This window comes from Bombina bombina, chromosome 5, assembly GCF_027579735.1.
Source record: "Bombina bombina isolate aBomBom1 chromosome 5, aBomBom1.pri, whole genome shotgun sequence".
NCBI classification, from domain to species: Eukaryota; Metazoa; Chordata; class Amphibia; order Anura; family Bombinatoridae; genus Bombina; species Bombina bombina.
In genome coordinates, this window is record NC_069503.1 from 844488915 (window position 1) to 844512378 (window position 23464).

General features: G+C 39.0%; 1 protein-coding gene across 1 annotated transcript in view; it reads left to right on the forward strand.

The window, feature by feature from the left end:
- The window catches only part of CABLES1 (Cdk5 and Abl enzyme substrate 1), a 319853-nt gene extending 299855 nt beyond the window's left edge, over positions 1-19998 (forward strand). Inside the window, exons 8-10 of the mRNA XM_053714974.1 lie at positions 6887-6993; positions 15811-16018; positions 17507-19998. Coding sequence (XP_053570949.1) covers positions 6887-6993; positions 15811-16018; positions 17507-17647 — 456 coding nt within the window. The 3' untranslated portion in view covers positions 17648-19998. The remainder of the gene's footprint in view (positions 1-6886; positions 6994-15810; positions 16019-17506) is intronic.
- The last annotated feature ends 3466 nt before the right edge of the window (positions 19999-23464 follow it).

The following is a 23464-nucleotide window of genomic DNA, read 5'->3' on the forward strand; positions in this document are numbered from 1 at the left end:
CAATAGAGGAAAGTTGCGCTTTCAAAGATCCTATGGATAAAAAATTAGAAGGGTTGCTTAAGAAAATTTTTGTTCAGCAAGGTTTCCTTCTTCAACCAATTTCGTGCATTATTCCTGTCACCACGGCAGCGTCTTTTTGGTTAGATGAACTAGAGAATTCGCTCCAGAAGGAGACTCCATATGATGAAGTCATGGACAGAATTCACGCACTGAAGTTGGCTAATTCCTTTATTTTAGATGCCGCTTTTCAATTAGCTAAACTAGCGGCGAAAAATTCAGGTTTTGCAATAGTGACGCGCAGAGCTCTTTGGCTAAAGTCTTGGTCGGCGGATGTGTCGTCCAAAACAAAATTGCTTAATATTCCTTTCAAGGGTAAGACTCTATTCGGACCAGAATTGAAAGAGATTATTTCAGACATCACTGGGGGAAAGGGCTATGCCCTTCCACAGGATAGACCTTTTAAAGCAAAAAATAAGTCTAATTTTCGTTCCTTTCGCAATTTCAGGAACGGACCGGCTCCTAGCTCTACAGCCTCTAGACAAGAGGGTAACGCATCCCAGCCCAAACCAGCATGGAAACCATTGCAAGGCTGGAACAAGGGGAACAGGCCAAAAAGCCTGCTCCTGCTACCAAATCAGCATGAAAGGATAGCCCCCGATCCGGGACCGGATCTGGTAGGGGGCAGACTCTCTCTCTTTGCTCAGGCTTGGGCAAGAGATGTCCTAGACCCCTGGGCGATAGAGATTGTCTCTCAGGGGTATCTACTAGAATTCAAGGACCTTCCTCCAAAGGGAAGGTTTCACATGTCTCGCTTGTCTTTAGACCAGACAAAGAGACAGGCATTCTTACATTGTGTAGAAGATCTTTTAAAAATGGGAGTGATACAACCAGTTCCAAAAGCAGAACTAGGACTGGGTTTTTACTCAAACCTGTTTGTAGTTCCCAAAAAGGAGGGAACGTTCAGGCCAATTCTGGACTTAAAAATCCTAAACAAATTCCTCAGAGTTCCATCATTCAAAATGGAAACAATTCGAACAATTCTAGTTATGATCCAGGAGGGTCAATACATGACTACTGTGGACCTAAAGGATGCATACCTGCATATTCCAATCCACAAAGTTCACCATCAGTTCCTAAGGTTCGCCTTCCTGGACAAGCATTATCAGTTTGTGGCTCTTCCCTTCGGATTGGCCACTGCCCCAAGAATTTTCACAAAGGTGTTAGGGTCCCTTCTAGCAGTGCTAAGGCCAAGGGGCATTGCGGTAGCGCCTTACCTAGACGACATCTTAATTCAGGCGTCGTCCTTCCACAAAGCAAAGGCTCATACGGATATTGTTCTAGCCTTTCTAAGGTCTCACGGTTGGAATGTGAACGTAGAAAAGAGTTCCCTGTCTCCATCCACAAGGGTTCCCTTCCTGGGAACGATAATAGACTCGGTAGAAATGAAGATCTTTCTGACAGAGGTCAGGAAGTTAAAACTTTTAAACACTTGTCGAGTTTTTCAAACCATTCCTCAGCCCTCCATAGCTCAGTGCATGGAGGTAATAGGACTAATGGTTGCGGCAATGGACGTGGTTCCATTTGCCCGAATTCATTTAAGACCACTGCAACTGTGCATGCTCAAACAGTGGAATGGGGATTATGCAGATTTGTCTCCCCAGATACAAATGGACCAGAAAACCGCTCCTCTGGTGGTTGTCTCAGGATCACCTGTCTCAGGGAATGAGTTTCCGCAGACAAGAATGGATCATTGTCACGACCGACGCCAGTCTCTTAGGCTGGGGCGCGGTCTGGGTCTCCCTGAAAGCTCAGGGTCTATGGTCTCGGGAAGAATCTCTTCTCCCGATAAACATTTTAGAACTGAGCTCCTGGCATGGCCTCAACTAGCGGAGGCCAAATTCATAAGATTTCAGTCGGACAACATGACGACTGTAGCTTACATCAATCATCAGGGAGGAACAAAGAGTTCCCTGGCGATGAGGGAGGTATCCAAGATCATCAAATGGGCAGAGGATCACTCCTGCCATCTATCAGCAATTCACATCCCAGGTGTAGACAACTGGGAAGCGGATTATCTGAGTCGTCAGACTCTCCATCCGGGGGAGTGGGAACTCCACCCAGAGGTTTTTGCCCAGTTAACTCAACTATGGGGCATTCCAGATCTGGATCTGATGGCGTCACGTCAGAACTCCAAGGTTCCACGCTACGGGTCCAGGTCCAGGGATCCCAAGGCGACATTGGTAGATGCCTTAGTGGTGCCTTGGTTGTTCAATCTAGCTTATGTCTTTCCACTGTTTCCTCCCCTCCCCAGGCTAGTAGCCAGGATCACACAGGAGAAGGCTTCGGTAATTCTAATAGCTCCTGCGTGGCCACGCAGGACTTGGTATGCAGACCTGGTGAATATGTCATCGGCTCCACCATGGAAGCTACCTTTGAGACAGGACCTTCTAGTGCAAGGTCCGTTCGAACATCCAAACCTAGTTTCTCTGCAACTGACTGCTTGGAGATTGAACGCTTGATTCTATCTAAGCGTGGGTTTTCGGAATCAGTTATAGATACTCTGGTTCAGGCTAGAAAGCCTGTAACCAGGAGAATTTACCATAAGATATGGCAGAAATATCTCTGTTGGTGCGAATCCAAGGGTTACTCATGGAGTAAAATTAGGATTCCAAGGATACTTGCCTTTCTCCAAGAGGGATTGGAGAAAGGTCTGTCAGCTAGTTCTCTAAAAGGACAGATATCTGCTCTGTCTGTCTTGTTGCACAGATATCTGCTCTGTCTGTCTTGTTGCACAAACGTCTGGCAGCCGTGCCAGATGTTCAGGCGTTCGTACAGGCGTTAGTAAGAATCAAGCCTGTCTACAGACCTGTGACTCCTCCTTGGAGTCTAAATTTAGTTATTTCAGTTCTTCAAGGGGTTCCGTTTGAACCTTTTCATTCCATAGATATTAAGTTACTAGCAACACAAAAAGTCAGCGCACCCAGCACAAAAGGGAGACTCAGGTAACAGGAACATGTAGAAAGGTGATTTATTGCAATGTTGACAAAATCACATTACAAAGCTTATCAACGTGTAATGGCTGGCAGCACCAGTCAGGGAAAAAACAGGTCAGACGCGTTTCCTATTGCATGAAGCACAAAATCCTCAGTGACCCTACACAACACCCACCACTTTGGTCATTTTATGTGTACAGGAAATCCTCCCACTTAATTGATGATCCAATTAAAACTGACCCTTCCATGGCCAAAATAGTGGGTGTGTGTGTATAGAGGCTTGTTTTGCAAAACTTTCAACTACTTAAAAGCAACAGTTAATGTAATACAAAGAAAGATAACTATCATATAATACATATTATAACCATTCACAATTATTTCATAAACAAAATAAATCTTTGTAATTTAATTACTATATATGTGAAAAATTAAAAAAATATATATAATAAATAAATGAATAGAATTTGCAATGTAAGTTTTAAGTGACAGCTGTATATAAACCTATAATAAACCTATACTAAAATAGATGTTAATTGCTAATGCCTTATTGATCTACATACAATTTCACGTCCCACTCTGAGTTCAATCCCTTAGGAAGACATGTGTCCAAATGGAAAATCCAAAAGACCTCCTTTTTACTCAAAATTACTCCTCTGTTACCACCCCTTGGGTGCCTGGGTATGAGTTGGATGGCCTGAAACGTCAAAAGGGAACTATCAGAGTTGTGACATTTTTTAAAATGCATGGATACTGGAGTAGTAGACTCCGGGTCCTCTATAGAACGTAAATGTTCCAGAAAACGATCTTTCAAAGCACGGGTCGTTTGACCTACATACTGCCTCAAACAGCCCTTGCATGTAAGAAGATAAATGACATAGCAAGAACTGCAAGTCATATGCTCCCGAATTTCAAAAACGTTATTGTTGGTAGTGGACACAAAACTTGCTCCAAAAGAAGCATAGGAGCAAGACTTGCACCTCTTACTACCACATTTGAAAAAACCTGGTTTGATAGAAAGCCAATTTTTTCTTTGTTGGGGTCTTGGCAACATGGACGGTGACAGTAAATTCCCTAATGTTTGGGCTTTTCTAGATACAAAACAAGTACCTTCTTCAAGTATGGTTTTAAGACTGTCATCAGTACCCAAAATTGGAAGTGCCTTACGAATAATGTCACATATTTTACCATACTCAACACTGTATGCAGTAATGAATTTAAGTTTATTAAATCTACTCTGTCTTTGAGTACTATCAGATTGAAAGAGACCTTGTCTTTCTACCTGATCCACCTCTTTCTTTACCTCGGCAAGCGCTGTCTCAGAATACCCTCTCTCAATTAACCTCGCTGTTAGATCCTCAGAATGTTTCAAGTATGTATTTGGGTCACTGCAGTTATGTGTAACCCTTATATACTGGCTCTTAGGAATGGATTGAATAGTGTGTCTTGGATGACACGACTTGGCATTTAGAATAGTGTTACCTGCACTCGGTTTACGAAACAATTCTATTTCAATACTGTTAGTTACCAAATTTGAATGTAATTCAATGTCTAAAAAAGAGATTGAAGATTTGTTAACTTCCATAGTAAATTTTAAGTTTAATGAATTGTTTTGTAAATATTGCAGAAATTGTTCAAGAAGAGATAATGGACCCTTCCAAATTAACAAGACGTTGTCAATGTAGCGACCATAATAGTGTATATATTGTCTGAAGGGGTTCCCATCCATCTCCATAGACGTGGGACAGCTCCCACCAACCCATATACAGGTTGGCATACGAGGGGGCAAATTTAGCCCCCATAGCTGTCCCACACCTCTGGAGATAGAAATCCCCCTCAAACAGAAAAAAATTATGTGTAAGGAGGTACTCAACAGAATTCTTAATGAACAATTTCAAAGCTTCATCATAGTTGGAATGATTATCAAGAAAAAACTCAATTGCCTGTATACCCTTGTCATGAGGGATACAAGTATACAGTGAGGTCACGTCGATGGTAACAAAAGTATAAGCCTCACGCCAATTGTGTTGCTATTCATATTTGGAGCGGAGGTGGAACGCTCCCGTCCTCGCACCAGCTGAAGAGTGAGTACTACGTCAGCACGTTACTACGAGCCATTGGAGGAAGGATTCACTACGTGAAGGCCACTGCAGTTGTTTGGATTAATCGGCAGCCGTGTCTGAGCGCTCCCTTAGACAAGTTTATATTAAGTTACTATCTTGGAAAGTTTTGTTTTTGGTTGCTATTTCTTCTGCTAGAAGAGTTTCTGAATTGTCTGCTTTGCAGTGTAATTCACCCTATCTGGTGTCTCATACAGATAAGGTAGTTTTATGTACCAAGCCTGGTTTTCTTGCAAAAGTGGTTTCCAATAGAAATATTAACCAGGAAATAGTTGTTCCTTCTCTGTGTCCTAATCCAGTTTCTAAAAAGGAACGTTTGTTACACAATCTGGATGTGGTTCGTGCATTAAAATTCTATCTAGAAGCAACAAAGGATTTCAGACAGACATCATCCTTGTTTGTCGTCTATTCTGGTAAAAGGAGAGGTCAGAAAGCTACTGCTACCTCTCTTTCCTTCTGGCTAAAAAGCATCATCCGATTGGCCTATGAGACTGCCGGACGGCAGCCTCCTGAACGAATTACAGCTCACTCTACTAGAGCTGTGGCTTCCACATGGGCTTTTAAGAACGAGGCTTCTGTTGAACAGATCTGTAAGGCAGCGACGTGGTCTTCTCTGCATACATTTGCCAAATTTTACAAATTCGATACTTATGCTTCTTCGGAGGCTATTTTTGGGAGAAAGGTTTTACAAGCAGTTGTGCCTTCCGTTTAGGTTACCTGACTTGTTCCCTCCCTTCATCCGTGTCCTAAAGCTTTGGTATTGGTTCCCACAAGTAAGGATGAAGTCGTGGACCGGATACACCAATGTAGGAGAAAACAGAATTTATGTTTACCTGATAAATTTCTTTCTCCTACGGTGTATCCGGTCCACGGCCCGCCCTGGCATTTAGTCAGGTTTATATTTTTGTTTTTTTGTACACTACAGTCACCACTGCACCCTATGGTTCTCCTTTTTCTCCTAACCGTCGGTCGAATGACTGGGGGGCAGAGCTAGAGGGGGGGGCTATATGGACAGCTCTGCTGTGTGCTCTCTTTGCCACTTCCTGTAGGGAATGAGAATATCCCACAAGTAAGGATGAAGCCGTGGACCGGATACACCAATGTAGTAGAAAGAAATTTATCAGGTAAACATAAATTCTGTTTTTGGTCCTTGTGTGAAAAGTTCTCATTTTACATCATTTGCTTAAGGGGACAGTCAAGTCAAAAATAAACTTTCATAATTCAGATAGGGCATCCAGTTTGAAACAACTTTCCAATTTACTTTTATCATCAAATCTGCTTTGTTCTCTTTGTATTCTTTGTTGAAATCTAAACCTAGGTAGGCTCATATGCTAATTTCTAAGCCATTGAAGGCTGCCTCTCAGTGCATTTTGACAGTTTTTTGCAGTAAGACAGTTCTAGTTCATGTGTGTTATATATGTAACGTTGTGCTCACTTCAGTGGAGTTATTTATGAGTCAGCACTGATTGGCTGAAATGCATGCTTGTTAAAAGAACTGAGATAAGCGCAGTTTGCAGAGGCTTAGAAACAATAAATCGCGCTTAGAAACAATAAATCACAGAGGTAAAAAGTATATTCATATAACAGTGTTGGTTATGAAAAACTGAGGAATGGGTAATAAGGGATTATCTATCTCTTTAAACGGTAAACATTTTGGTGAAGACTGTCTCTTTAAATAGGAGCCATTTTGCTACAAATGTTTACGTAAATATATCCGTCATGTGTGTTTCAGTCAATCTCACAAGTAAAGATACTTTTTATCATGTTAAATTACAGACCACGGTTATAGAGTATGTGAAACCTTCTGACCTCAAGAAAGATATGAATGAAACATTCAAGGAGAAGTTCCCTCATATCAAGTTGACACTCAGCAAAATTCGAAGGTACAGTAAGCTCACCATAAATAAAATGTGTAACTATTTGTTAAACATTAAAGGGATATTAAAACCTTTTGTGATTTATTGTGTAAAAATTGTGCTTTGTTCCACGCTCCCTAGAGCCTAACCTAGGTTTTCAAAATTCTGCAAATTGTCAGGTTATAGAATTTGCTTTTTAGCCTCTCTAGGGATTGTGGAACAAAGTACAATTTTACACTAAAGCAGGAGGTGTTTATTGATGTTTTAATATGATACAAAACAAGAGGAACTTTTTACCACATATTTTTACATGACAACATTACATTATTTCTGCAAGTATGTAATATAATTTATTTCCTGCCCACCAGGAGGAGGCAAAGACGCTCCACAACAAAGCTTTAAGTATCCCTCCTACTTCCCTCTCTCTCCCAGTAGTTCTTTGCCACCTCAAGGAATAGGCAAGGATAGAGGTGTTCAGATTTTTTTGATGAATTCTAGGGATATTAATCCCCAAATTTCCCTCAATGTATAGTTCCTGGAAGAAAGGGACATAGGAGAGTACTGGCTGTGCAAAGTAAATCTCTTCTCTGGAGTTATAGAGGCCCATTTATCAAGCTCTGTATGGAGCTTGTGGGCCCGTGTTTCTGGCGAGTCTTCAGTCTCGCCAGAAACAGCAGTTATAAAGACCGCTGCTCCATGACCCTGTCGCCTGCTCTGAGCAGGCGCACAGGAATCGCCACAATTCAACCTGATCGGGTACGATCATCGGGTTGATTGACACCTCCCTGCTGGCCCTGCAGGGGGCGGCGTTGCACCAGCAGCTCTTGTGAGCTGCTGGTGCAATGCTGAATACGGAGAGCATATTGCTCTCCTCATTCAGCGAGGTCTTGCGGACCTGATCCGCACTGTCGGATCAGGTCCGCAAGACCTTTGATACATAGGCCTCATGGTCACAAGCCTGCCACGGGTTTCGCTGGGAAGTTCCATTAGCCTCCTCCTGCTTGTCCAGCAAGAACGACTCCCTTAGTATATCCTCTACTGTTTGTTACAGTAATGGATGGGCTTCTAATGCATTCTTAGGGCTCTTTCTGGGTAAGATCAGTGGAGTGGGCATTTTCTTGGTAAGTAACTACTTCTCCCACATAGTCTGCAGGCTATCAGCTCATACAACTAGGTAATGTAAGTTTAGCCAGACACAAACTTTCACTGTCCAAAGACAGCGTGGGAGTTTCATTTTTCCTTCCTGTAATGTGCGCGCTCTGCCTCCCACAATAGGTCAGCGGCCATCTCTTGCTCCATGTTTTCAGTTTCTCTTCATACAGGGGGTGAGTTTATCCCTAGGCCAGAGCAGGGGGGTTTGCGGTGGGGGACTTAAATGCTTTTCTTGTACATCTTAAAGGGATACTAAACCCAATTTCAGATAGAGTATGCAATTTTAAGCAGCTTTCTAATTTACTCCTATTATCAAATTGTCTTTGTTTTCTTGCTATCTTTATTTAAAAAAGCATGAATGTAAGCTTTGGAGCCGGACCATTTTTGGTTCAGAACCTGGGTAGGAGTTGCTGATTAGTGACTACATGTATGTGAGAGGTTTTTTCTTTCTCCTATTTTATGTATTTTTTAGGAGAAGCAGTACTGCTATCCCAAAGTTATGCTAGGCACCTGGATTTCTGTAAATAATATTCGTGAGGACAGCATTTTACATTATCTTGTCAGAGATTGCTGGTTATTTATGGGGTATAAAGTAAGGTTATTGACTTTGTAAAGTTTGCATACCTCCTTGTTACCTAACTACATGTTTAGTTGCTACTTAAAAGTTTGTCTGCTGTATCTTTATCATACTGCTGTATTCTAATCATCTTTGGTTTGTATTTGCTATGGACCAGAGACCAGATGTCACTCAGTGGCCTGAAGTGCAGGCGTTTATCCAGTGACTGTCTAGGGACAGATTGCTTTGTCTAGAATAACTGAGTGTTCTAGAGCACCAGTCTCAGGTGTTTTTTCCAACTATTAATGGTAATAAATATATCTTCAAATAATAAGGTATTATACTTCTTTGGGGCTTATTATAACATTTGAACTGTATTTAGTGCCTCATAACTTGGTTTTTGGCCAGTAGAAACAAAGATAAAGTAAATGTTCTTTTATTATTATGCAGCTTTTACTTATTCTCAGGTATGCATGGTGTTGTGTTATGCTCTTCTGGCATTTCTTCATTAGCTCTGTGCTTCATACCTTGTATTTTGTAAGTATAGGCTAATAATTGTATTATATACATCCCTACTTTGTTACATTAATACAATAGTACAGTGTTTTATAGTTATGGTTGGTTGGCATTTCTATAGTAGTATTGTTCTGCATGTCTTGTCTTCTTCTAGTTGTTTCTTATCTACACCGAACAGTCCTTATTTATGTAATGTTTATACAATAGTACTGTGTTATAGTGGCAGTAACCTCAGCTTTTACTTACGGCATTCCTTTCTGTATTGTACATTACAGTTATTGCTTGTCTTGCATAACTACCTACCTTAGTGCAAGGGATCACACCTTGTGTTTACCCATATGGTTTTGTTAATACATACAGAACGAGAGGAGCTCTACTAGGAAGGAACAACAGCTCTGTAGTTGGTTCTGTGACTATGGTTTTTTAATATCCATGTATTTTTATTTATTTGCCTTTCTACAATGGTACTATTGCTATTATATATATATTTGTACTGTGTCTCATAAATTATTCCCTGCAGATAAGTTAATGTTTTCATTATATTGCAGTTTTCTCTTACTTGTATTGCTATATCAAGGCAGTGCTTCATATCTTATGCACATTTTTTCTTTCTTTCAATAATTGTGTACATGTCTACACTGAGCCCCTCCGGTGGTTCAAAAAGATAAAGCTCAGCCAGACGGATTGGGAAGCCCAGGTTAAATTCTGGTCATGTGCCCAACAAACTTCTGCGGTGGCTCACCAGTTAATGCGGTAGCCCAGCAACTGACATCCCTGGTTCATCTCCAAGGAGGTGTCAGTCATAATATTCAAAATGTATTGTTAGTTAAAGCTGTATTGTGCTTTACTAGACTCTGTGATATGGCACCTGGGAATGCCACTGTATGGGTAGACCTTAAAGGGTCATGAAACCCAAAATGTTTCTTTCATGATTTATTATCAAATTTGCTTCATTCTTTTGGTATCATTTGTTGAAGGAGCAGCTATACACTACTGGTTTCTAACTGAACACATAGGTGAGCCAGTGACAGTCTGTATATATATGCAGCCACCAATCAGCAGCTAGTACCTAGGTTCTTTGCTGCTCTTGAGCTTACCTAGATAAAACTTTCAGCAAAGGATAACAATAGAAGGAAGCAAATTAAATAATACAAGTAAATTGGAATGTTGTTTATAATTGTATGCTATGTCTAATTCTGATTGTACTGTCCCTTTTAAGATTTATTATTCCACCATGCAAGGTTTAGCTTAAGGGAAGGGTATCTATATTATTTCAATCAAGCTTGGTAATGACTATATCAATATGGTTTTGCAGTCTGAGATCTTCTTTATGGTCCGAGATCTACTGAAGTAAGTCTTCGTATTACTTATCTCAGCTATTTCAGAGGTCATGGGAGCAACTCTGGGGCTCAACCGAATATGATTTGGCCAGAAGGGCTGAGAATCCCAGGGTTTTCTTAGACATCGCCCAGTCCATTTATTCAGGTTTCTGGCTCAAGATTTGTCTTCATGCTCTGTTGGTTCTCTATCTGAGGATTCTTCTAAATCTGAGTCCTGGGGAATCTAGTTTTTCAGTTTAAGATAGAACATTTGTTCTTTACTTAAGTTTTTGCTTTAGGTTTCCATCTTTATAAGCCTGTTGACATTGGCATTTCCCTGAGAGGATATTAAGAGGCACACTCAGTGCTTATAGTTGGCAATTCTTCGTTAGGGGATCTGGTTCTCAGGTGCTTTGCACACCCATAATATACAGTGTTATTTATAAGAAAGACCCATATCCTGCATTCTCATTCATACCCTTCGGTGTCATAGAGTTGAGCCAGAAATTCCATCTGCTCTCAGATTGTAGTAACATTTGCTCAATGTTCCCACCTCGTATGCCTGTCTTTATTACCTGCAGTACCGACATTTTGACATCTGGTTTAGCCTTGTGATATTTCAAAAAAATGTCTCGCCACAGATGTCAAGGTCTTTCCTTTTTTAGTATCTTCTAAACTATTTGTGATGTTATTAATACGTTCCCCCAGTCAGGTTCGTACTTCATACAAATGGGTTGACTGCTGTGAGCAATATCATAACCAGAGACACAAGTTAATCCTTTAACATATGTTAAACATAATTAATTTAATTTTCCATTTTATCATCCCTGCATTTTTATCTATGTGTATCTCACTAAATCAACTACTTTACATACGTGTAAGTAGTTCAAAATATCTTTCCTAACTGTCTTTTGTATACCAATTGGACATCAAGAACTGCTGGTGCAATGATAAATGCCGAGAGCGTATGCTCTTGGCATTTATCGATGTGCAGAAGACATGATCCGCCATATCGGATCATGTCCGCTCGCACAATGATAATTCGGCCCCTTTGAGATGCGACTTTAAAGATGTCTATATCGCAAGTATTGCGGTAGTCATCACTAACAGTGGTTTATATTACTATGACAGTTTTTCTGCTGCATATACATTTTCTTGATATTGACATATCGATCACACCCACATTCGCTACCGAATAGAGATAAGGGGGAGTAACCGAAAAGTCTTTATGTCAGTCTAAAAAGTACATGTGAGCCGGTCACATGACTTGCTGAACAAATCACTAGTGTGCCTGTCGGATAGGCTACAATGGGGGGGGGTGAATCATACCTCCTCCGGGTGGGTTGATCTTTACAGGCTTTTTAAGGATAGGGCTAGCTACACTTATGTTCGCCTTTGAAAAAGCTCTGGTGAAATGCGCATCAGGCGACCGCTACTTGATGTGAGCTGCTAGTTTTGTGTGAAATTTGTTCCACAAACATTTGAAACCTATTTAACCTAGCATTAATTGTCGATGTTATTGATGGGTACGGTTTAGTGTTAGACACAGTGGGTAAGACTTAAGTTCATAGTGACTGTGTTCCTGCTTTATATGTAAATTAGTACTTCTCTAACACTGTGTTACTTTCACTGGGAATACACTACTTCCCAATCCATATAAGTTATTAACTGCAGAGTACTTATTGCCTGTCATTTAGCAGTCTCACACAGGCCTGATAGTGAGTGCTCTATATAGTGCTTCCTTTATATTTTCAATATTAGCTAATTCCATAGCACTGAGCACCCTCCACATATTCTCTTACTAATATTGGTAACAGTGTATCACACAATAACCATATATCTTTCTCAAGGGTTGTCTTGGCGCTGCCTGCGGATTTTATATAGCATATCCGGTATTACCCCCTTTCAGTCAGACGAGGTCTAACTGTAGCTTTTGTTCTCTAGCAATATTAGAGGTCCCTCGCATCAGAAATAGGGCAGATATTCCTATCTGAGTTCCTTAAATTCTCATTTCTGTAGTCATGTATGGGCTGCAGATCATCAGAGTTGTTAGACTATACTTTCTGGGATGGGTCCCTTACTCTTAAGATTTTTGCTACTTGATATTTTTGTGGGATCTACCTTAGTTAAGGCTGATCTCCTTCATTACCTTATCAGTTCCTTGTTTTTCTGCTAGCTGGATGATTTTGTCCCAAGGGTGTTCAAGCAGACATAATTTACAAAGATATTCGTTGTTCCGGCTTCACATCAGAGTCAGCAAAACGAGGATCTGGTTGTTCAGGCTCCACCACAGGTTTTTCTCTTCAACCAGTGTTTCTTGCCTGGAGGAAACATGGATATCTGTCGAAGCATCAGATTTTTGATCTATGGGTGTTCAAGTCCTTCTTTGGGCAAGCATTTTTTCCCAATTTTCATTCGCTAAAATTGTCATGCTGGAGATTAGTTTCTTTTTCAATGGAGTTTTAGCTGGCTCAGTGTTATAATCCTTGGCACTGTGGCTTAGTTGTTTATAGCTCCATTCTTGTACGCAGGAGATCCTGAGTTCATATTTTGGGCTGTCCATTTTTATTACATGAATGGTTTTGTTTGCGTATTTTTTGGATTTTCAGGTATTAGTTTAGCTCTTAGTTAATTGGACCTGTATTTAGGCCTGTTTCTCCTCTTGGAGTTTTGTATAGGGTTACTTAGGGTGTCATAATATCTGCCCTTGGTACCTATGCATAAGCTAAATATTTTAGTTTTATTTCTTCATTCTTGGGATGTACTGGATTAAGTTTTTTTCGTAGATCATGTTGCAAGTTCTGTATCTTGGTTGTCAGATAATATTTTTCCTAATTTGTTTTTCAAATTATCAGGTTTTGTCTCAGTGGTTTTTGGCAAGGAAGGTTTTCAGGCGATGGTTTATGGTAATTGGGTGCCTGCCTTTTCTTGTTTCTCCCACCCGTTTTTATTTGTGGACTCCTTAGCTTGGGTATTGGTTCCCATGAGTAAGGATTTTGTGGACTCTTACCACCTAGAAAAGAAATATAATTTATGCTTACCTGATAAATTCCTTTATTTCTAGGTGATAGGTGTCCATTTTTACTTGGTTGGTGGCAGTACTAGTTTGCACCTCTTTACCCTACTATCTTTCTTACTACTTCCTCCTTTTCTTGGCTATGCATACTTCTTTGAGAGATAGGGAAGTAGTAGGGATACTTAAAGCTATGTTTTGGGGTGTTTTTGCTTCCTACTGCTGGCTAGAAAATTAATTTGCACAAGTATGGATTTTGTGGTCTTTTACCACCAAGAAAGAAAGTAATGTATCATTCTGTTTTCTTGTTTGTTCTCTATCACTTTGTGTCAGCTTTATTATCTGTTGATTTAATTTATTCATGAGCTTCCTTAATATGGGGTAAATAAATATTGCAAGACTGATACACAAAAATGATTTGGCAAATATTAAATGTAGTCTTGTATGCTAATAAATGACTGCCAGTTCTTTATTATTTTTTTAGCTAGATGTTAAATTAAATTAGCTATTGCGGTCCATACCTCTTGCATTTCCATTATAGCAGTTTACTAAACTATATATACAGTTGAGAACTTGTCAAAGGATTAATTATGAATGGAACTGTAAGTATTTGGTACTGATATTATAATATAAAGAACCATTCCCTTAAATAAATAAAATGGTTGCTTTAATAATTCACCTCAATCTGATAACCATCTGGCAAAATCTCTCCGTTGCTGTGACAATGCACTTGTGTTTAAGTGGGCAGCACACTACACAGAAAGATAAGCTATTGATGGCACTTAAACTACAGAAATAATGCAGATCTGCTGTGAACAAGCGGAGTTATCTTTTAATAGCTGCAATTTGTGTGCAAATCTGTGAGTCACATAATCTATCATAATCTGTTGCTGTGTTTTGCCAGAGCATATGTGCGCCATTGTGTATGTATCAGGGTCAGATATAAGCTACACATCACGTTTTTGTTGGCAAATCGAGAGTAGTCCAGGGATACATCATTTGAAAAGCCTCTTGATCATGTTTAATTGTCTCATCTGTTTAAGAGGTACAGGAAAGATTGTCAACAAAAGCAGTAAAATAAAATGGTCAAGATTACTAATCAAACACAAAAGTAATAACAATTATTGTTTATAAAGCGTTAGCATGTTACACAATAATCAGAATACATTTATATCAGTTATAAGGGGTAGAGGGTCCTGTGATTCACTGTAAGCTGTAAACTATTTTTATGTTAGACAATCAACAGTACAGGTTTACTCGTGAGCTTAAACTCTAAAGCATAAAGCGTGCAGTAGTATAGTACAGGATCCAGTATTCATGTCAGATAATACAGATGCATACTTTGCCTTAGATAGTAGATTTATATGAGGACCCACACTATAATTATTTATGTCTGACGCTCGGGCGTAACAATTCCACCAAGTAATGTTTTATTTAGTTATTTGCTAATCACTCTCAGTATTTATTTTACATAAATGGATTAACAAACAATAAAACCTTGACCCTATTCCCACCACTTGTCATATGTATTCTCTCTTTAACCCTTCCCCAAAACTAAAAAACTAAAAGTAAAGGGAACTCTATATAAATATGGGGTGAGTTAAAAATGGTTCAATTACACATTTTTTATCAACAACCTATAATACTCGAATGAGCATTATTGATTGCAGAAGGACAAGCACAAAATAACAATCTATGCGTTACCAGTTGCACTTGACTTGTAAGCTAGGCCTTAATGGGATTTTAATGTTGTGTTTAATGTCCCTTTAAAAACTAAATGTTTAGAAATGTTTATGCTATCATTAGTACCCAGTCTTGCAATGAATCCCTTGTGGGGTCACTTTTCATTTACCCCCAAATCAGTTTTTCTGTTATAGCTGCTTTGTTTGGCATGTGAACTATTAGTAACATGATATCTCACGCATATAGTTTTTGGTTACAGTTTTGTCTGTTTTTTTTTGTTTTTTTTACTAGAATGGTTTAACAATCTAATAAAATATATAAATATGGCTTCCCACTATTATTTTGTAGACATATTATTCCAAGTGGAATTAATTTAGCAGTATTTTGTGAAGTGACTTAGGTCTAACATGAGATGCTACTTTTGTAAAATAAAATATAAATGTTTGTTTGCAATCATAAAAATGTTAGTAAGACTGATTTCATGTCTTTACTTTTAATCTGCTCCCTATGTAATCCCTAATATTTTATTTTCCTATAAGGATATCATACTACGGCTTTATTTATACAGGCTCTAATTTGTTATGTATCTGATGCTGTCTCCCCAGCTTAAAACGTGATATTCGTAAGTTAGCCCAGGGCGATTGTGGTTATGAGGAACCCACCGTAGCAATGGCCTTTGTCTACTTTGAGAAACTTGCACTAAAAGGGAAGCTGAACAAGCAGAACAGGAAGCTTTGTGCTGGAGCATGTATCCTATTAGCTGCTAAGATTAGCAGTGACCTCAGAAAGCATGAAGTCAAACACCTCATTGATGTAAGTATGTCAGACTACAGCCCGTAAAATGCTTAGAAACACAGGCCTCTCATGCGGAACTGCCCTTTACCAGCCTGTGTTCTTTTACTCTAATAATATGCAATAGTATTCACATTGGAATTTATCAACTTTGTAGACTGCACTCAGCATTGTATATTGTTCCGAGATATTATAATTTCCACACCTGAAGCCATAACAGCCAGGGGTTTAGCGATCTCATCCAGCTGCCATACATAGGCCCCAAGTTATCAAGGTCTGTCGGACCTGATCCGACAGTGCGGATCAGGTCCGACAGACCTCGCTGAATACGGCGAGCAATACGCTCACCGTTTTCAGCATTGCACCAGCAGCTCACAAGAGCTGCTGGTGCAATGCCGCCCCCTGCAGACTCGCGGCCAATAGGCCGCCAGCAGGGGGGGTGTCAATCAACCCGATCGTACTCAATCGGGTTGTATTGTGGCGATGTCTGTCCGCCTGCTCAGAGCAGGTGGACAGGTTATTGAGCAGCGGTCTTTGTGACCGCTGCTTCATAACTGCTGTTTCTGGCGAGTCTGAAGACTTGCCAGAAGCACGGGCCGTCAAGCTCCTTACGGAGCTTGATAACTAGAGGCCATAGTCTTTCTACAGTCCATAGAGCCTAAGAGACAGCCCTAATTGCAGTAGAGTAAGTGCTGGTTATGATTGCACTCGTTGTACAATCCTACCAGTATTGCATGTGGCTGCTCTCTTATCCTTTGCAAAAATGCTTGTGAGAATTAACAACGAATTCTCCCCAAAAACCCTCATGCAATCTCCTAAGCTTACAGTGTTAGGTCTAAACTCAAAACATGCTCACAAGTGGAAAATTTGAGCACGCAGGCTACCATTGTAGGCCCAGTGGGTCATGTGCACAGTAACAGATAGTACAAAACCTATAATAACCCCTACTAGATGCATGTTTTCTAATCACTGTTCATTTTAAACACACTCTTATGGAGTGTTCTGTTTGTGTCTAGCTTAAAGAGTTAAGTGCTTTAAATGTGACTCAGAAGGGGTTAATCACTATTCTGTATGTCTGATATCAAGGAGTTATTCGGTCAGTTGTGGCAAATATATTAGGAAAATATAGTACAAAATGGCCGAAGTGAGGGTCGCTACATTTCTCTTTGCCTAGAGCAGCGGAAAACTTATGCAATATGTCATCAGACTGTGCTTCACAGTGAAACGAAGCCCCATATTCATTTTAGGAGTGCAGTACTGTTCTAATAATAAAAATAAGTTTCACAACAATTCATCCTATACCTATATTTGTGTTTATTATTACCATTATTTTACATGTAACTGGATCACAGACTGTAAATAAATATTTCTTGTCTTAATCATAAAATATCAGGGCTTACCATTTTAGTCTACTAATACCTAGAACAACAAGTCATTATCTTGTTTTATGTATGTAATGTGTCCATATCTTAGCCATTCTCCCATGACATTATTTGTTTCCTTACTTAGAAACTGGAAGAGAAGTTCCGTGTGAATAGACGCGAGTTGATGGCCTTTGAATTTCCTGTGCTGGTTGCCTTGGAGTTTGCGCTCCACTTGCCGGAGCATGAAGTGATGCCTCATTATAGACGACTGGTCCAGAGCTCCTAGCATCAGATGCACTTTACCAGACTATTTTCCCATCACAGTGGATGTATTGGGCTGCAGCTGCTACTGGAAATGCAAACAGAAGTCTTAAAATGAGCACACGTGTTCATGCAAATCTTTGATGTTATTTTGTATCAAAGCCACAGTAACACTATTCCAAGTAACTGCTAGGAGCAGACGTGGTTGGCAAGCTACGTTATCACTTGCTCTGACATCACATCAATACATTATCATGGTGACATCACAACTAAAAAGTTCCATCTCTTTTGCCTATAGAGATGATATTTAGAAGAAAAACAATGGACATTACATTTATGTACAATGTTATAGGTATCTTCACTGTGTCAAGCAAGATTGTGCCAATCAATTTTATGATCTGCTTTTTCGGGGATAAAAACACTTTTATATTATAGTGTTTCTGACTTTGCATCTGCTCCTTTTCGGGAAAGGAAATTGACAAATGTGATTCCTTTTTATTAGTCTGTAGGGAAAGCTGTTAACAAAACAAAACAACAGATCTTTATTTTAATCCCGCTTGCTTTTGCTATGACACTACAAATGGACCAATGCAGCAAACGTTTCATTCCAAATACTGGCAAAGCATAAACATTGTATTATACGTTCAGCGACATTGTTTTGGTATAAAGCCACTTCATTGCACTTTTCCACTGTGAAGGAGATGTTTCTAGTTACACTCTTTGGTGTGGAGTTTTTGTGCTCTATGTTAGAGTGCGCACTAAGCACATTTACTGTGCTCTATGTTAGGCAGTGCAAGGCAGCGGTGTACAGTAGCCCTGTGCATACACACGCATTTACCATGTCAAGTCATTTAATCAAAAGACATTCTGCACAGACAGAACAATTTAAGTAATGAAAGCCACGCTGCATGATATGCAATCGGCTGTGCATCTTCATTAGGTGTCTGCTTGATTAGCAGTAATATGCTGACTGGCATTAACTGACAGCAGGAGCGGAGTAAAAAAAAAAGTGCTTTAATGTGACTGTGGACACACACTGCCCTAACGATTGCTAAAGCAAACAAGGACATCCTCTGAATGTCACCCATGCCGTCCTTATAAAGGCAGTGTGAAAGATATCTAAACCGTGGTTTCCTACTGCATAGCATACAGACGCATTAACAAACTGAATAAGAGTTTGATTTACTTGGATACAAAAACCATACATATGTGTATTTTTCTACCAACTGCACCACTTCAGTATAAGCTTCTTACTAATAATAATGCCTCTGTGAGGTTGTGCCTTCTGCAGATAAAAAAAAGGTTTTAAGTGTTTCAGGCATTTACTAACGGACCTCATTAACCACCAACTCATGTCAGTGTTTGCTTTTTCCCTTACAAAATAAATGTTCTCCGGTGTCTGTCTGCTGCCTCTTGGTTGCAGGAATTGGTTTAAAATATATTTTTTCTGTGAGGGAGGGGGGTATAAAACAGTTCTTCACAGGTTATCATTCGGGTTGCACCGTCACAATAGCCATATGACTTGGGCCTCTCAAAATAAAGGGCCCCTGTCTAAATTTTGTAATCTGGATCTTCTGTGCAGGAACCAACTTTTTAACATATCAGTTTTGAATATAATTTCTGGTATTACAGTGAACTATCTGATATGCAAAGACAAATGTCAGACTTTACTATTTTGGCTACACTGGGGCTGAATGAAGTCTAGTATTTCAGGATCTGTAATAATAATGTATTAAAACAGATGATACATGACAAAGTTTAGAAGTTAAAAATAATTTAATGGAGTCAACAAATTATGTTTATGTAGTTACATCATTTACTTTTCAGAAAATGGAGGACACATATTTTTGGGAATCAACCTGGTGCCATTTTCATACTGCTGCAAGCAGAACTTCTCTGCAACCTGATCTGTGAATAACTAGCTTAATGGACCACAAACATTTGCAATTTTTCTACTTTTAACCATTTGGCAGCCAGTCAAGGGGTTAAATTCCACATTCTGTAACTCTATTGCCATCTTGCTCATTTGGTTTACATTCCAATTATTAATCTGCTTAACAACGTTTACATTCCCACAAACCTTTTCATTCATGTTTTTCTTCCAAAATATTTTTCCAATGGGATTTTAAGTTTTACTTCATGAAGTTATAGCAGAAGCATCTAACAACCATTAAGTGACAATATGTCTTCACTGATGTAAAATAAAATGGTGCTGTTTAACTCCCATTTTATTAACATTGTGAAGGTAATTAACGTACATTTTTAATGACAGAAATAAGCTGGCTGTCAACGCCTTTTATTATCCTTTTAGGAATGTTTAACTAGTTATTCATTTCTACAAACAATTTGTTCAGTTTAATAAAGCCTTTTTTAATATTTTTGTGCATGTTTTTATTGTTTACCTTGGTTTGCTTTACATTGCAGCCCTGATACCGACAAGAGAATACAAAATATGTATAGTTTGATGCAAAATTGTATCCAAATCAGAATTTAAAGGCAGAAACATCCTAACTTTTACATATTATTATCTAGGAGTTGACATATGGGGTGGGGCCTTAATGGTTCAAGGGAGCAGAGTCTGGGGGCAGGGCCATAGTGGCTAGGAGTGGTGATCAGATGAATGTGCTAAGGAACCTCTTACACCATAATGGAGAAAAAATAAATGTAACCAAGACAAGTAGGAACAACATGAAGGAAGACGATCCAACGTGTTTTATCCATAATCTTTGTAAAGCTGTGCAGGTTTTCAGAGATTGTACAAGACTAAGGTGGAACTTGGTAATGTAGTGTCATCAATATGTATTTGGCAGTTATTTGAATGTGGGAACGAAGCTCTTATGGTATAAATTTGGGAGTATAACTTAATTACTATACAAATAATATTTTAATATATTATTTAAAGGGATGTTAAACAGTCTGTTTCATTTCACTTTCATTTTTTAATTAATTTTTATTAGATAGTGTTATTATGAGTGTAACTGTTCTTTGTAGTGTATTTTTAAAGTGTTTTGTGCAACTTTTTTGTTTCGGAAAACAGTTAACCAAAGCTCTGAGATTGCGTTAGGGAGTGAAGAGTAAATGGCCATTGCGCTAGCGCAATCAGGATTTTGCTCAACTTGTAATATCAGCGCAATGAAAAAGGCTTGCAAACCGTTTTGCACCTCACTTGTAATCTAGCCCTTTGGCTTTTATGTCCTTTTAAAGGAAAAGTAGACAAGATAAATAATAAAAGTATATTGTAAAGATTTTTCTTAGAACTCATAATAAACATTTTATATTACAAGTGTTTAATATCCATTTCATAAATGATCTGAAACCCCCAAAAAAGTTATTTATTTTCTAAGATATGGTGAGTCCACGGGTTTATCAATTACTGTTGGGAATATCACTCCTGGCCAGCAGGAGGAGGCAAAGAGCACCACAGCAAAGCTGTTCTCTTTGCCTTTAGTGCATGGAGGAGGTGAAGTTTAGTTGTCTGATGAAAATTGGATTTATCACTTCAATCAAGATTTTATTATTTTGAATGCCAGAGTAGGTTTACTCTGAACTTTCTTCTCAAGATTGGGTCTAGCCATACTCCACATCAGTCTCTCTGGCAGAGCAGTGGTGGCTTTAAAGTAGTTAGGAACTTGTGAGGTGGGCCTTCCTGCGTTTTCCTAACATTCTTGCTGCCCAAGTACAGAAAGTCTGAGTAGGTTTACTCTGATCCTTCTTTTTCTACCGGCCTCTGTGAGGAGTGGCTTCCTCTCACGCCATGTTAGCTGTCCTCCTGCCGGACGACTAGATGCATGTTAATGCCTTTTTGTCTTCTCTCTAGGGGAGACTGTGCACTTTTAAGTATCTGCAGCCTTTATTATTGGACACAATATATCCTAGCTGGGATCTTATTTATGTCAGTGGGCAGGCACTTTATGTGTGACATGGATGAGGGGGTTAACAGTTACATGAGGCTCTATTTTTGTTCATACGCATGTTTTAGCTTGATTAACTTTTGTGTGATCGTCTTGTATGTTAGCGATCTGGTGATCTTTTGATTAAAATAAAGATTTTTTTCAAAGACAGGTTGTGTGAGATATCAGCTCCTGTTACGGAGTGACGATGTATAGAGGTTTCATTTGCCTTGTTGCATACTCTTTCTAAGTGACTAAGTGAGTTTCAGCCAGATTCGGGCAGTGATTTATGCAGGGTTTAGACAGGCAGTCAATCCGCTGTAATAACCCTTCTTACATATACTTTATATTTATTATTTTTTCAGATGGAGCGTGCCTTTTTTATTTCAGCTATGCTATTCTGCTGCTCCTTGGCTCCGCCTCTTTCTTGGAGGATTGGAGCGGCGCCATTGCTTTCAGAGTTTAGCTTTGCGTGTTCTGCAGGTCCTTTGCCTCAGCCTCCTTCTGGGAGGATCGGAGCGGCGCCATTTCTGTGATGTTTTCTGTGACGCTCACGTTATCTGGACTCCTCCGACTGAGAAGGAGTGTCGGGTGGTTATACAGTATTGTACTGTTTGTAACTGATATCGTCTGCAGTAGAGACTTGCTGGAATTTAATTATTTAATAAAAATCCCAATTTTGTCTTTTTATGTTTGGACTACTGCAATGTTTCCTGCGGTTGACAGGAATTTAGGTTGACTTCCATCTACATTAGTTAGGATGGGGTTAATTCCATTTTTATGTTACAGGGTATTAGATGGGAACAGCGGTCTGTTCCTTTTTATACATTTAGGCTTACCATATCTCTTGTCTAGTATATTTGCTCTTAAAGTGACAGTGTTCATGATTGAGTTTGGTTTTTATTTTCTAAAATTATTGAAAATATGTTTTGATTCATGCACTCCACTCATGCATGTAGTATACTATTCTTAACATCAGGCAAAATCAAATACACCTAAATATTCAATATTCCATCTGTACCGCACCCTTCAACACGCATTCACTAAAAATAAGAACATAACATTATCTTAGAAACCACTTAAAACCAACTGTCCATTCCACAAAACAATAACAGCCGACACAAACTTTTAACAACCATAATTAACCTGAAATTCAACACGTATACTTACATATTCACTGAAACACAGCACTCGCAAAACACTACAAATAATTAAAATCCTATAACAACCGTCTATACCCTGGTTCTGCAAATTCTACCATGCACAATACTACGAGATCATACTAATGATGCAATCACTTCAGAAGATCAATAAACTCCAGTTGCATATTTACAAATAAAATCCCTAACCATAAATTTACAAAGGAACCCACAAACACCTAAGTACCATAATTTTGGGAAAGATCAGATAAAAATGGTACAGCCACTGTTCTATATAGCCCCTGCTCGCATGCACAGTGCAAATCCACTGTTAAATAAATTATGTGTGGCACAAATAATTTGTGAAAAGCTCTAAAATCCAGTCTATACTTTTACATAACCAAAATTTTACTAAATACACAATTATTTGACTTTTTTTTTTTATAATTTGATATTCACCATTTTGCAGCTCTCTAACTAAATATAACAATGGTATACAACAAAATGAGCTTTCTAAAAAGAATAATAAGAATGTACACTAATAGATTAAAAAGACAGTTTGTCCAAAAATTTCCCCTTTAAATTGTTTCCAATGATCCACTGTCCTCACTTATAATAAACATGTACACTGACGTCCATTGAATAGCCTAAAAACACAGCCAGCATTAAAAAAAAAAACACACACAGTGGGGTGCAGGATAGTTAAAGGGACATTTAAAAAGACATCTTTAATTGAAACTGCTGACACAGTTAAATATACTAGTGTTTGGCTTACAATAAACCTCATTTTCTTTCTCTGTAAATATTTCTTTA